The sequence below is a fragment of the Gorilla gorilla genome, chromosome 1, assembly GCF_029281585.2.
Source record: "Gorilla gorilla gorilla isolate KB3781 chromosome 1, NHGRI_mGorGor1-v2.1_pri, whole genome shotgun sequence".
Taxonomy (NCBI): Eukaryota; Metazoa; Chordata; class Mammalia; order Primates; family Hominidae; genus Gorilla; species Gorilla gorilla.
Window position 1 is genome coordinate 169930339 of NC_073224.2, and position 14890 is coordinate 169945228.

General features: G+C 34.4%; 1 protein-coding gene across 1 annotated transcript in view; it reads right to left on the minus strand.

Annotated features, from left to right (window-relative positions):
- Nucleotides 1–14890, minus strand: part of LRRC7 (leucine rich repeat containing 7) — a 570226-nt gene that overhangs the window by 75061 nt on the left and 480275 nt on the right. The window contains exons 22-23 of the mRNA XM_063697691.1: nucleotides 11905–12045; nucleotides 2850–2969 (exon numbers count right to left, since the gene is read on the minus strand). Of these exons, the coding sequence (XP_063553761.1) occupies nucleotides 2850–2969; nucleotides 11905–12045 (261 nt within the window). The remainder of the gene's footprint in view (nucleotides 1–2849; nucleotides 2970–11904; nucleotides 12046–14890) is intronic.

Below are 14890 nucleotides of genomic sequence, written 5' to 3' on the forward strand. Positions count from 1 at the left end.
ATCTTAGTGAATGGAACATCATCACTCACTTGACCACATTAGAAGCTTGGGTATCAACCTTGGAACTTTTATCTATCTCTATGCCCTATGTCCAATCACAAGATTGTTTTGGTTCTAATATTTATCATGATATTGGATCTATGAATTTGTTATGGTTTGGCTCTGTGTCCCTACCCAAATGTCATGTTGAATTGTAATCCCCATGTGTTGAAGGAGGGACCTAGTGGGAGGTGTTTGAATCACGGGAGTGGATTTTCCTCTTGCTGTTCTTGTGATGGGGTTCTTATGAGATCTGGTTGTTTAAAGGTATATAGCACTTCCCCCTTCTCACTTTCTGTCCTACCATCATGTGAAGACATGCTTGCTTCCCCTTTGCTTCCACAGTGATTGTAAGTTTCCTGAGGCCTTCCTAGCTATGTCTCCTATACAGCCTGAGGAACTGTGAGTCAATTAAACCTCTTTTCTGTATAAATTACCCAGTCTCAGGTAGTTCTTTATAGCAATGTGAGAATGGACTAATACAGCATTTCTTTCCACCACCCATTGTTTCCATTGACTTTCACCTGAATTACTATAGAATCTTCCTAACTAGTTCCATTGCCTCCAGTCTTTCTCCTCACTAATTCATTCTCTGAAAAGCTGTCAGAGTGCTCTTTAAATAAAAACTTGATCATGTCCTTTCTCTGTTTAAAATACTTTATATTCCCCTTCTCATTTCCCACAGGATAAATCCCAGCATGACCTGGCTTCTGCTTATCCCTCTAGTCTTATTTGACACCACTGCTCTTAGTTTCTTCACTAAACAGGTGCCCTTTCCAGGTACTGTCATAGCCCTGTATCCCATCTTAGCATTAACCACATCATATTATATTTACCTGTGGTGCTGAATATTACCCAATAGTCAAATTAATAACATGCATAAAATAAATGCATGTAAATCAGTGGCATTACCAAATATTTTGGATAAAATAAAATTTGATATTTAATGCATTTTTGAAGTATTGAAGTGGTCATCAAGGGAAAAATCACTTAAGTTACAAAGAATGTAAGTATGTAATACATATGTAGGTTACAAAGCACAATTATAAAATGAACACTCATGAGCTTAGAAAGTAGAGTGTAGGCCGGGCGCGGTGGTTCACGCCTGTAACCCCAGCACTTTGGGAGGCTGAGGCGGGCGGATCAGGAGGTCAGGAGATCTACACCATCCTGGCTAACACGGTGAAACCCCGTCTCTACTAAAAATTGGCCAGGCATGGTGGCAGGCCCCTGTAGTCCCAGCTACTCGGGAGGCTGAGGCAGGAGAATGGCGTGAACCTGGGAGGTGGAGATTGCAGTGAGCAGAGATTGCGCCACTGCGCTCCAGCCTGGGCGACAGAGCAAGACTCCGTCTCAAAAAAAAAAAAAAAAAAATAGAGTGTAAAGAACCATAATTCAATTTCAGAATTAGAATAGTTCCAGCAATAATATCCACTTTCTCCCTGATTCCATCCCCTACTTTACCTTTAGAGATAACCACAATTCTGAATACTACATTTACCATTTACTTATAACAATAGGTTTCTTATGTACTTATGCTTAAATAGTATATTTTGAGTTTTGCTTGTTTTGGGATTTGTAAACATGGTATTACATATGTATGCCATTTCCAGAAACTTTTTTTTCCATTCAAATTATGTTTCTAAAGTTAATACACATTATTGTAATTATAGTTTACTAATTTTTATTGCTTTGAAATATTCCTTTGTGTAATTAACAGAATTTATTTACATACTCTCCTGGTGGTAAACATTTGGCTTTTCCCAGTTTTCTGGTATTGGAAACATTTCAAGTACCCTGAATGACATGTACGATAATTTTTCTAGTTTAATACCTTAAGAGGAGAATTGATGGAATGTTGGGTATGTGCATATTCAGCTTTGCAGGAAAATTTGTTACCAAAGTGATAATGTTTCATATTCCAATAAGAAGTCTAAAAGAGTTTCCATTGCTCTTATACCTAAAAACGACTTGTATTTTTCAGATTTCTTAATTTTTGCCAGTCTAGTAAGTGTAAATGGCATCTCTTTTGCATTTCCCTGATTGATAAAAAGGTTCAGTTTTGTTTTAGTATTTATTTACCCACCTGATTCCCCTTGTATTTTACCAGTTTAAAAAACTGTGTTGTATGTCTTCATTACTGATTTGTAAGAGCTTTAAAAAATATATTTTAGAATACAAATTCTCCCTTCTCTCATATATGTGGCAAGTATCTTATCCCAAGTTGTGGCTTTCTTTTTACTCCTGTTGTGGGGATCTGTTATGTAATATTATAATTACCTACTTATCACTCAGCACACCTTACTAGATAAAAAGGCTCTTGAAGCAAGAAACTGTCTTTTTCATTTTTGTTTCCTCAATATCTAGCAAGTGTTCCACACATAGCAATGTACATATAGTTGTTCACTAAATGTTTGCTGAATCAATTGTCATAACTTTAGAAATAGTGAATCAAATTTTCTTTTATGCAAACTGGTTACAACACACTGTTAAAGCCAAGAGAGTCGGAAGTATGTCACATATCATTCTATATGTGCCTTTCAAAGGTGGGTGGTAAGAGGTAAGAGTATCTGTAGAGAGGTTGCAGGATGTTGTTTGTAAACATTCATTACCAACTTTGAACAGTTGGCAGTGTTTATTTTCCATTCATTTCAATGTACTTACAGTTAACCAAACTCGTGTAGTAGCATAATATTTACCTTAAAGTTATCACAAACTTAGAAATTATGATAAGACACAAAATATTTATTATATATTGCAGTAGATTGTGCAAGGTTCATGGTTTGTCTTGTTAATTAAAAATTGGTTACCTTTTTAGTAATGGTGTCCGGAGGTACATCCCGCCTCCCAAGTGGATAAGGATTCCATTGGCCACTAGGAGATACATCTTCTTGTCCATTGTCTAAAATGTTGCTTTGCTGGGACGGGGTCTATTGCAAAAATGGTATGGCATTCTTTAGTGATGTAGTAGAAGTTTACCATAGTTTTCTGAAAAGAGTCCCTAATGATCATGGTAAAATTAATTTTGTTTAATTGCAGAAAAACATACATCCTGAACTGGAAATATTATATACTATTTACTGGGTAAGAACTGTAAATTGAAAGCTTTTTGGAAGCAATGAAAAATGCACTTAAAATAACCATCTTAGAGTTGTTCACTGAATTTTAAGGAAAAATTTAGATTATTTACAGTACCTGAATAAAAATAATCAGAATAAAATTAACCAATTGTTACAATTGTTAAAAACACAGCACTTAAAACTTGCTTAATTTTAGTATAATCTCACCATTTAGAATAGAAATTCAAACCATATAATACATAGAATATAAGTTCTAATATTCTAAGCCATAACCTAAAATAAATTTTATAAGGTTGTATTGATTCTGGGAGAATATGCCTTGCACTAAACCCAAATAGTGCTAACACTGGCATAGTGCAAGATTTATAGTACTATGGCGTTATCAACAAATAGCTTTGGGGGGACATCAAAAATATGCTATTAAAACTGTGCTATTAGAATCATAGTGTAAGTAAATCATGACTGTTTTGATTACCAAATTTATTTATTTATATAAATGATATATATTAAAATTTAAACTCGTCATAAATATTTTATTTTGGCTGATTTCATGCTTATTATTTTTAACAAATACTAATACCTGCCTGTCTTTATTTTGGGTGAATTTCATATTCTAACCTGAGTAATAGCAAGCAATCACATACCATCAGAAAGCCTCCAGTGGAGGGATGTACAATGGTATATTTACATATATTTTCACAAAGGCTCCTTTCTTCCCTAGTGTGTAAGATACACAAGTACTGCTTGGTTTCCTGAGGGAATTCTTCTGTGGTTGAGCTATTATACTCCAGTGTTTCCTATGCCATTTTCTGCACATGTTCTAAAGGATCCCTACTGATAAAGCCCAGCTAGAGAGTGTGCAGCTATACTGTGTGTAAGGAATTGTCCTCCTACCCTACCTAGAAAGGGAGAACTGGGCTATTCTCATCAAAACATGTTAAAAATGGGCGTTTGCTAAGCTTTATCTGGTTATATTGAGTGGTCTTAGTTTGTTCTCTTCTGAAAAACAATGATAGAACCTCCTTACCTGCATTCTAACCACAAGCAGTTTTTTAAAAGCATTGCTTGGAAAAATTCTAAAAAAGGATTTAATATGACACTAGATGAAGTCTTCCTAGGATCTAATGGATATAATGAAAATTAACTCAGTTTTCTTCTTGTTCTTTGGTTATGTGAATTCTTTTTTCATAAGCCTATCAAAAAGTATGAAAAAAAAAGAGAAAAAAGGTACTGAATTTAAGCTCCTGAGTTAGGAATGAATTGATGTGTGTTTATTTGAAAAATTCAATCTAGACAACATGTTTAAAGTATATGTTACTTCAAAATTAGCAGGTAGCTATTCAATGACTGTCTGTTTTCCAGCATTGCTTTTCTAGTGTTTACCTTTTCCAGATTAATATGTTTACATATGCCCATACACAATTTTTTCTAGATATTAAAATATGGTAAATAAAAATTAAGATTAAGAGTTAAAACATAATTATTCGGGTTAAGCATTACTGGCCAGGGTTTTCTTTTTGAATTTTTAGTATTTATCTTTTCTGACTTAGTTTGTTTGCTAGTGAATTGGGATAATTAGTATGTTCATTTGGCCAGGTCTGTGCAATGTAGATTTTTAAGAAGTGGCCACAATTTAACATAGGTTTCCTTTTTCTCCATATCCTCCCCATCTCTATCTGTATTTCCTCCACCCAGACATGTTTCCAGTTACAGAGAAACTGAGAATTACAAAATTCTTTTTGGTGTTAAAAAATGCGAGATCCTTTTAGTCAAAATCCTAATATAATGGTGTAGGTGCTTCACTAGTTTATAAATTAATCTATTTCTTTTCAAAATTAGAATTAACAATCACACCAAGTCTCTATTACAGGGGCCAAAAGGAACATAAACATGCAGACACATTAAAAAGATACTTTCACTAGGTAGCAAAATTAAAGGAAATTCCTGAAAGCAATTTCCTTTTAAGAATACTCTGGCCTTTTTGTTTTTCTTGCATGAGACACCTTAGGGATGGCTTAAGTCTGCAGAAATAGAAAGATCATTAAAAACAATTTATTGACATTTGATGATGGTGGTGGTGGTGGTGGTGGTGGTGCAGACCAAAAAGAGAATCATGTGCATATTCCTTCCCAAAGGAGTATAGCCATTGTATATAAATTGAGTAGCTCTGCAGTTAAAATTCTATTAAAGGCTAAAAGGAGCTACTGAAAAATGTTAAAAAAAATGAAGCTATCACTGTTGAAATTTAATATTCCAGAGAAAATAATTGAACTGAGGTTCAGCTATTAATTCAATTATTTTTTTGTACCACATTCTTGATATTTTCTTTGGATATTTTAAGGAGTAAGAATGAGTTTTATTTTCCTCATCATATATAACTAAATATAATAACACAGAAAATCATCACAATGCACTATTTCCTTAGCTTCTAAACTCTGCAGGTCTTTAAATATTTCAAAATAATACAGAAGATGGCTGGTGTGATTTAGTGAAAAATCAGAAATTGTATTTGATAAGACATGCAATAATGCCGAGTAGAAGTCTTGCGGAACAAATGCTGTGCCCAAAGATGAGTGTGGGTATTTGTGGATTTAACATTCGTAATTTTCACTGCTATGAATGATCACAAGTATCTATTTGATCAAGTAATTTCTAATTTTGCTGAGACATAAACGTGCATGCATATGTACGCCTCTTTCTCTATATCTATATATGTCTGCACATTTGTATGAGTAAGTGCATGCATGTGTGTTCTTATGTATATATGTGTGTATAAACATGTGTGTGCACAGTAGTCACATAAGTGAGTTAAATAAGCTTAGATGGTACAGCAGCTTTGCTAATTGATGGGTGTACAGTATGCTTGTGAAATTACACTTATTATTACAATTATATGAGAGTGGTATTAGAATTTGGCAATTTGCAAAGGTCTCAGGGCATATCTCTTAAGAATACAAGGATCTCTTTTGCTAAATAATTGGCACATGGTTCATAAAGGACATTACCACAGATTCAAAAATCTGCAGTAAAAATTGTTAAAAACAATCTCCCCCAAAGTTTTTCCAGTGAAATTATTGTTATATTATTCATTTCCATCATATCTTTTGGAAAAAATAGGTATTACAAAGGTAAAAATATGCCAAGCCTGGATCTAAATGACAGTGATTTCATAGGCTTCAATCTGAAGGTGGTAATATAATGCCCAAGTTATTTTAAAACCAGAATTCCATTATAACGAAATTCCACATGAGTACTAAATTATTATTTTGGTAAATTTAGTCACTGTCTATAAGAATTTATTTGGATTTATAGGCTGAAAGCTTTTTTCATAATTAGAAAGGTAAGTGAATCTTTCTTGAGGGACAGGTAGCCAATAATAAATGCAGCAGAATCAATAGAAATTATAGGCATGAGTTGCCCTGAGGTGCAGCATAAATCTTGCTTTGCTTTCAGCAGAAAAAACTGCATTAAATAAGCCACTAAGTCTTGGCACTAGGGTGAATAAATGCATACCAAATGTTGGTACTATCTGATACTGAGTCATTTGCATATATCCAGAAAGAAAGGACATTAGACATTTAAAAATAGTTTAGGTGCAAATATTGCTATCTAAATTTCTCTAACTCAAAATCTGGTAGGATGAATATCAACTAACTAATTTCAGTCAACTTTAGTAAAACAGATAGTGAGGCCAATTTCTTCCATGCAAAATTCTATGATAAGATAATTTATTACATATATTTCTACTATTTTAGCCTTCCCTCACCTGAAATTATAATTAATTTATATTAATGCCTAATTCAATAAGCAAACAAGCAGTGGATGCTATGGTATGCTGTTATGGTGGTGGAAATTAAAAAACGAACAAGAGAAAATTATCAATTTATCCATTATAGAAGAGACCACACTATTTATATTAGCAGCCGGCCACTTGCAGACATGGGGATAGGAAAGGCCAATGATTTTCTCCCCAGCCCTGCTTGTGTCTAGGGCTGCAGTAGCCTGGATGATTAATGAGTTGTTTTCTTGGATCCATAACCTTAAGCCTTTCACTGCTACCAAAAATAATTCTTGGTGATACTGAGTGCTCAGGAAATGCAAGTGGATCTGAAAAAGCACAAGATAATTACTAGCATTCACTAAACTCAGCTAACTAAGAAAGCACTAACTGTAGCACACACGGCATGATTGGGGTCATGATATGTTTTGGATTAGTTAATATATTCTACTTGTGTATTCTTTTCTCCATCCTATAATATCTACTTATCTAGATTATTTTGAAGACAATGTGAGGTAATAATGCATATGGAAGAGCTTTTTAACCTATGAGTCATGTTCTATGAAAATGTTAGGTTTTACAAACATTTGAGAAAGCATCATCATAGAGTAGAAGGAGTATGTATGTGGGCACCAGGCAGAAGCAGATTTAAATTCTACCTACTACTATGCTAAGTGCAGGAGTTATGACAGTGAAACAGTGACAATACAGGTGAGTTCTTCTGTGTGACACATGAGCCTCAGTTTCCCCATCTATACAATGGAGATAAATATGTACTTTGAGGGTTTTATGAGTTGCAAGACAAAATGTAGTTAAAGTACCTCATAGCACCAGGTACATAGTAGATTCTCAATAAATCCTTGTCTTTATTATTCTCCCAGTGGAAATATCTATCCATTCTACCATTAATTTTGATATTAAAAATGCTGGTTTGAACTAGCATTTTACAATTTGTATTTCTCTATGACAACATAAAATTTCAAGACGATAGCTAAGCTTAATTACAAATAAAACACATCCAAAGAAGCACATGGAACCATTAATAACATCATAGAAAGTTGCCTTATATGCTTTTTGGAAAGGCAGTAAATAAATGATAAATGAATAAATGAATGACTGAATGAATGAATAAAAAATCAATAGAAAATACTAATAATTCTATAATTTAATAAAAGATTTATATGTTCTAAATGTTCTGGTTCCTAAGTATTACTAAATTTTCTGGGAAATTAGCATAAGCATCTAAATAAATGAATATATTAAGGAAATTAAATTTATTAAACTAATTTTGTTATATTTGTTGGCATTTTCTTAATATCTTAAAGAGTTCTATAAAATTATAGAAGATGTAATTTACTCTTTATAGTATAGAAAGCCTATATTTAGCTTGTAATACATGAAAAACATACCATACTTGATCTGACATGTAATAAATATGAAAAAATGAAAAATATTTAAAATACATTGCAAAATCTTGAAGAGTGCTCCCTTTTTGCTCATATAAATATTCACTATGTAAATAGTTTATCAAGTGCAGAGTTCTTCAAGCTTCATTCACAAATAATTATATCCTTTAATTAGTTTATTACAAATTTGTTTAAAGACAGCCTTGGTGCAGGACAAGAAATATAAAAAAGTTTCTTCTTTGTCCTAGTTACAAGAGGCAAGCCTTGGCAAACAGAGAGGGTGGGGATACATGTTTCCTTCGGAGAGCAGCACCTGCACAAATGGATACTACAACTCCATTTCCAGTGCTTAAATTCTAACAGGTGAAAACATTAGATTCCTTAGGAAACTTCCTTCATTCTTTCTAGGACACCCCAGAGTCATTTGCCACAGGATCTAACTAGAGATAGCCAGTATTATCATTCAATAATTTTATGAATAAAAGGACAGCTTCAGAATTTCCACAGGAGAAGAAACATTTATGTCAGTTTTATTTACTGAAAATGTTTGTTTAAAAATTGGTCTTACCCTATATTTTAGTACAGTTCTTATGGCTAATGAGTATTTAGGGGCTGTAAAGAAGTCTTAAGGACCGGAGACGGTAATTTTTACTATATTAAGTAGAAAGATAAACATGTTATAACAGATTTTTATGCATTTCTAAATCAAAGTTAAGTAATTTTTGCCTATCTCCTCTCCTGGGGAGAAGGGTTCAGGGAAATTGAACCTCAATCATGGGACCTGTTAGCAATGGTCAGTGGCGCCCAGGAGGAATAATTGGAGAGACTGCATTTTAAAGAGAGTTTGACTCTAGAGTGTGGCAGAAAAACCTAACAAATTTTCAAATGAAAGCTCTGTACAAGAGACGTATCAGGGTACAAAAGTGAAGGGACAGAGGCTTAGACTGGAATTCGTGGGAGGAAGCAGAACCCAGAGCTATTATTGCAGCTGATTAACTATCCAGTGCCTGATAAGGTTCCTGCATTGGTGATGGGGTGGGAAAGCTGTCCCAGATGCCTAAATGCTTAAAGTTTATAGGACTTAAAGTGGTAAGTTTTGGATCATAAAATCTTTTGGAGTAATGCATTACTTGCCCTGCCTATGTATCTTTTTCCTCCCTTGCCTTCTCTATTTTTCTTCTTTTTTTGGTGCAGATAATAAAATATTGACGATAATTTACTTTGAGGTGGAGTCTTTCAATACTTGAATGATTCTTGATTTGCAATTAATGTAGCTTCCAAAGAGAATTCGTTTTGGTCATCTCTGTGCTCAACTGAGGATTATTGAAAGTCCCCAAATATAACTCTGTATTATTTCTTCTTAGAGCTCGCAGTAATAGTGAGTCCATTCTCTAGGGTACCCCAAATGACATCAGGAAATTAATATGCTAATACAGTGATATCTAATTTATATCTGGAGAGTAATTTAGATGTTAGGAAACACTGTTTCAAGTGTATTGGCATTTTCAGATACTGCATATATCTATATTGTCAGATTGATAAGTAAATATGGCCAAAAATTAAGCCAAATAGGGGCATCTTCATATGATATAACTTCAGGGGGGTTCAGGCAATAGCTTCCATCATGCCAAGATCTCTTTAATTTGTTCACTGAATTTTGAAATTCAATTTTTTTAGTTTAAAGGTTTGATATGGTTTGGCTGTATTCCCATCCAACTATCACCTTGAATTGTAATAATCCATGTGTGTCAAGGGTGGGGCCAGGTGGAGAAAATTGAATCATGGGGGCAGTTTCCTCCATACTGTTCTCATGGTAGTGAATAAGTCTCATGAGATCTGGTGGTTTTATAAATGGGAGTTCCCCTGCACAAGCAATCTTGCCTGCTGCCATGTAAGATGTGACTTTGCTACTCCTTCGCCTTCCACCATGATAGTGAGGCCCCCCCAGCCATGTGGAACTGTAAGTCAATTAAACCTGTTTCCTTTACAAATTACCCAGTCTTGGGTATGTCTTTATTAGCAGTGTGAGAGCAGACTAATCTAAGGTTTGATTTCTATTTAATTAGCAAGCCCTATAAGAAAGGTGCCTATTTAAAGTTGTGATATCTCATCTATTCCTTAATGCAGTTAAGTTTCAAGGTCTTTTTGAAAACTGGTTTTGTTTTAGGGAAGAGGATGAGAGTCTTGGGCATCTGAGAGGACATGAAGAACAGGTTCCATTAAAGTAGGAACTCAAGTAAAAATAGTCATGCTGATGGTGTGTTGGAGCCAATTTGTACTGGCTCATGAGAGTCAACTGCACGTGAATCTTCCCAATTCTAAGTTCAGTGACATTAAGTTGGTACCTTGAAATTAGCCATAGGGAGAGTATTTATATTGCTGACATTGGCAGATGCCACAAATCAAGGCCTTGTCTTTCTCCTTGGAGAGAAAGTTACCAGCACTCCACTGGTCCTGCAGTATAGACCGGGCACAGCAAAAACAACATTCAAAAGTTTTCAATTTAGTTTTTTTTTTTTTAAAGTTATGGTGAGTGATAAAAAAGCTGTGGCTATAAATGTCTTCTTGATTTTGTTATTCTACTCATAGTATGAACCAAACTGTCCACAGTTTGGGAATGTTATTAAAAAACTAGATTAACAATAAAACAGGAATTTGAGGTCTTATGAACCTCATTTTGATGGGGTGAGTCATAATGTTCATTCATTTTATTAAGAGGGAAGAAGTGTTTAGAAGTTACTGTCATTCTATTATCCCTACTTTGCACTGCTTTTTCATAAAAACTTACTAGGCTAATGACTATATAAATATATAGGCATAATGACATACTGTGAAAATGACTCATTGGTTTCCACTAAAACGTAACTAAGACAGAAGACATTAATCGATCTAAATGTAAAATGTGCATTCTCAGTTTTGGCTGAATTAAACAAACAGAAATTTTCCTTTAACAATGGAAATGTTTCCTCTTTCAGTATATTCCCTTTCAGTGTTCCCACATTTTCATCTAATACCATGCAAACTTGCTACTTTTCCACTAACCTAGTTTCCTAAGCCACAAACTTGTTTCTCATATTTTTCTTCTGTGTTACAGTTCCCACAAAAAAATGGGCTGAAGAAGCACTTATAACTACCAGCTACTTAATTCTCCTAATTTAGGAATCTATGTCTTTTCCAAAAGAATCAATTGAAATCCAACAATAATTTTGAGCTCTGTTCTCAGAATGCATCACCAGGACGATAGGACTATCTCCAAAAAAGTAAAAAACATATATATAAACACAAAATAAAGAAAAACAAAGGAGGAAAAAAGGAAATGAATAGTAAGAAAAATGAACCTTGAAGCAACACAAAAAGCCATGTACCTGCTCAATCCAAAAAGCAAAGCTCAATCCAAAAAGCAGGAACCTGATAATCAGTCCAGCTACAAATATTCATTTAGCAGCTAAGAGTTCAGGCTCTACAATACTCGCCCTTGTGCTTTTTGGACTCATAGGAGCCTATAGTAAGCAGGTTGTATGTACAGCCTAAACACATTAAGTGAACAAACAACATTAATTGGCTTTGGTATGCTGACACATGTAGGGCAGTCCATACTTACTTTCTGAAGAGGTAGTTCTTGATGATCAAATTTAGACTTAGTCTGCAAGTTTAAAGTCATGCTTCTGCCTGCATGCATTGCTGAAATACCTCCATAGGGCAGCATGCCAAGGTTAACTGTATTGTGTTTGTAAGCAGCATTCTGAGTAGAGGAAATAATCATGTGACAGGGTGTGAACACATGCTCAACAAACTGATAAATTACATGAACATGTTTAAATTTATAACATTTAACTTTAGGCAGGCAAACAGTAACTTTTTAAAAAAACATGCACTTGATCAGACAGAAGCATACAGTAAACAGTGTTAGTTATGCACATAATGAGTACCATCCAAAACTACAGAAAAGACAAAAAGCAAAGAAGATACATTCTGTTTTACATCTGCTGCTAACTCAACGTCATAAATTCTGTCTCTTACACATCGTGATAGTAGTGACTTTGGACAAGTATTATTCGTCTGTGGTAGTCTATTCATTTAAAAATTCGAACAGTGAGATCTTAAATTTTACCAGCTGCAGATCTTTGTTCTCTTTCACATTGTGAGATCATCACTTGTGAAAGACAAATATTAGTTTCTAATTTTGTCTTAAGCTAATGCATTGCAATGTTAAAGCCAAAATCAGTCTCCTTCATTGCTCAGTCTGTAGGCATAATTACAGCAACTCAGAAAAACAGCTGGTCAAAATGCCATTTGAGCTTGCCATAGGCTTGATTGAACTTACTTATTAATTCAGCTAAACCAATCAAATACATTTTATGTGGATCCAAATATTCTATTTTTTGTTTCTTAAAAATTATATTTTAAACTAAAGAAATTTCATAGTAATATTAAAGCAATTATAATTTATTGATTTATTAATGCTAATTATCTAATATATACAAATACCTATAGAACACTCTAGTGGTATTTGCATTTAAGTGACTGATAGATAATTTTTTTCCTATAAAACTTTATTTGAAAATTAGACGTAAAATTTTAGATACCCTGTTATCAAATTGTTTGCACAGTACAATCTCCTCCTTCAATCTACAATGGAAATGTAATCATTGACAGCATTTGGCCCCTTTAAGTAATTCTCTCATTTTGGAAAAAAAAAATCACAGAAGTTAACTTAGCACACTTTTTCTAAGCCAAATATTACTGAACATTAACAGCAGGCAGCTATTCTATTCTGAGGGCAATATTATCAAAGTAATGATTTTTAGCGTCAAAGTTTCATTGAGTGAAGCTGAAAGATTATTATACTCCTGATGGTGTGCTTGTCTACCAATCATATTTGTTATGGATTCATTATTATTTCATATAGAGATTTTCCATTGTCACCATGCCAAAATTGAAAAAGACACTGAACATCTCGATCTAGCACTTGGAAAATTCCTTAAGGTTTAAAATTCCTCCAGTCTAGTGCTCTCTCAGCTTCTGCAGAACAGAAGCAGTCTCAGACATATGGGTTCATGTTTTAAATTCCCTGTCATAGTGTGGCTCTGCAGTGAAAGCATGGGTCTTGTGGTTAAACTAAAAGAGGAAACAAGCATCTTTTATCTAGGGTAGTTCTTGGAGCTGCCTCTTCAAGGTCCACACTTAGATCTTTCACCAACATTACGTTGAACTGTTAAGCTTATCCAACGTCCAAGTCTCTAGGCAATTGTCTTTTACGTAGAATGGACAGAGATCTTGTAATTTCTTGTGTAACTATTTGACTTTCAGGGTTCAAATGACCCAATTAAATTTCACTGGGAAAGAAGCACTTTATTTCTCTGGTGCAGTCTGCCTTTGGACAGAATGTTAAGTAGCACAGCTATGTCGAAACTGGTTTTACATAATAAGTCCGTGCTTCAGTACCCTGAATTCATCTTGTTGAGTAGCTGGGAAGTTTTACGAAAGATATAGCCTGAATAGCTCAGTAACTCAACTGAAAGACAGAAAGAAATGTGACTTGGAGAAAACAAAAGAAAGAGCTTCTAGGATCTGATGACTCAAAGCAATACTCTAAGGTAAGTTAATTTCTTGGAATTAAATGAGAAGCTATTGAATGTACATTGAAATTGCTTTGAAAAATGAAAGACACCTAGGGAACTGTACACAAACAGAGGTTATATGAAGATCAAGTCAGAAGGGAAGTGTCATCATAGCAATGAAAAACACATGAGTTTGCTTTTTGTTATCTGGGATAGGCAGGGCCTCCAAACTTTTGCTGATTCAAATCTCTCTCCCCTAACCCTATATTCCTGCTTAAAATTCTTGCTTCATCTAGAGGAGTCGCCCACTTTTCAGTCGCTGGGGTCAAAGGAGAGGAACCATTGATCTGGGACACCAGTAACTAAGTGATGGAACCAAATGCTTAGAATTTTATCTTTTCCTTTTCATTAGTTGTTTTCACTCATTCCTCTGTTGCCTCAAATTACTAGTCATTGTACATATGCTCCAAAAAGCTTCTTATAACCTTTCTTGACTAGTTCATCTTACCCTGTTACGTATGGTCGTGTCTACACGAGGCCAGAGTTCCCAAACTGTACTGTATTATTTGGCCCCAAATATTTTCGCCCTCCAAGTTATCTGTCTACATGGAGGGTATACTTGAAGTAAGGCATGGTGACAACCGACCAGGTGTCTCCCACTGACAGCCAGTCATGAGGCTTTGATGAGGCTCCCTTCAATGGGACTGAGCAAACCTATTTGAAACAGACATTCTGATGAAATATTTTGCAAGGCAGAACCAATTTCCACATTGAGAAACTAACACCCACACCCACATTTATTAGTTCACTCCTTCCCTAAAAGAAATTGTTTTCTTGTCATGTAGACACGACCTACAAGCAATATAATTATTTGAAAAGAGTAAACCTGTAAACATAAAATTCAGTATTAAAGAAATACCTAACAAATGCAGTGACCCATGCTTTTAGCAGGACACCAAATAAAATAATAAAACTATTGAGTGAGACAATGCGATAGTATATTATTACCCAGATCCCCAATTTACA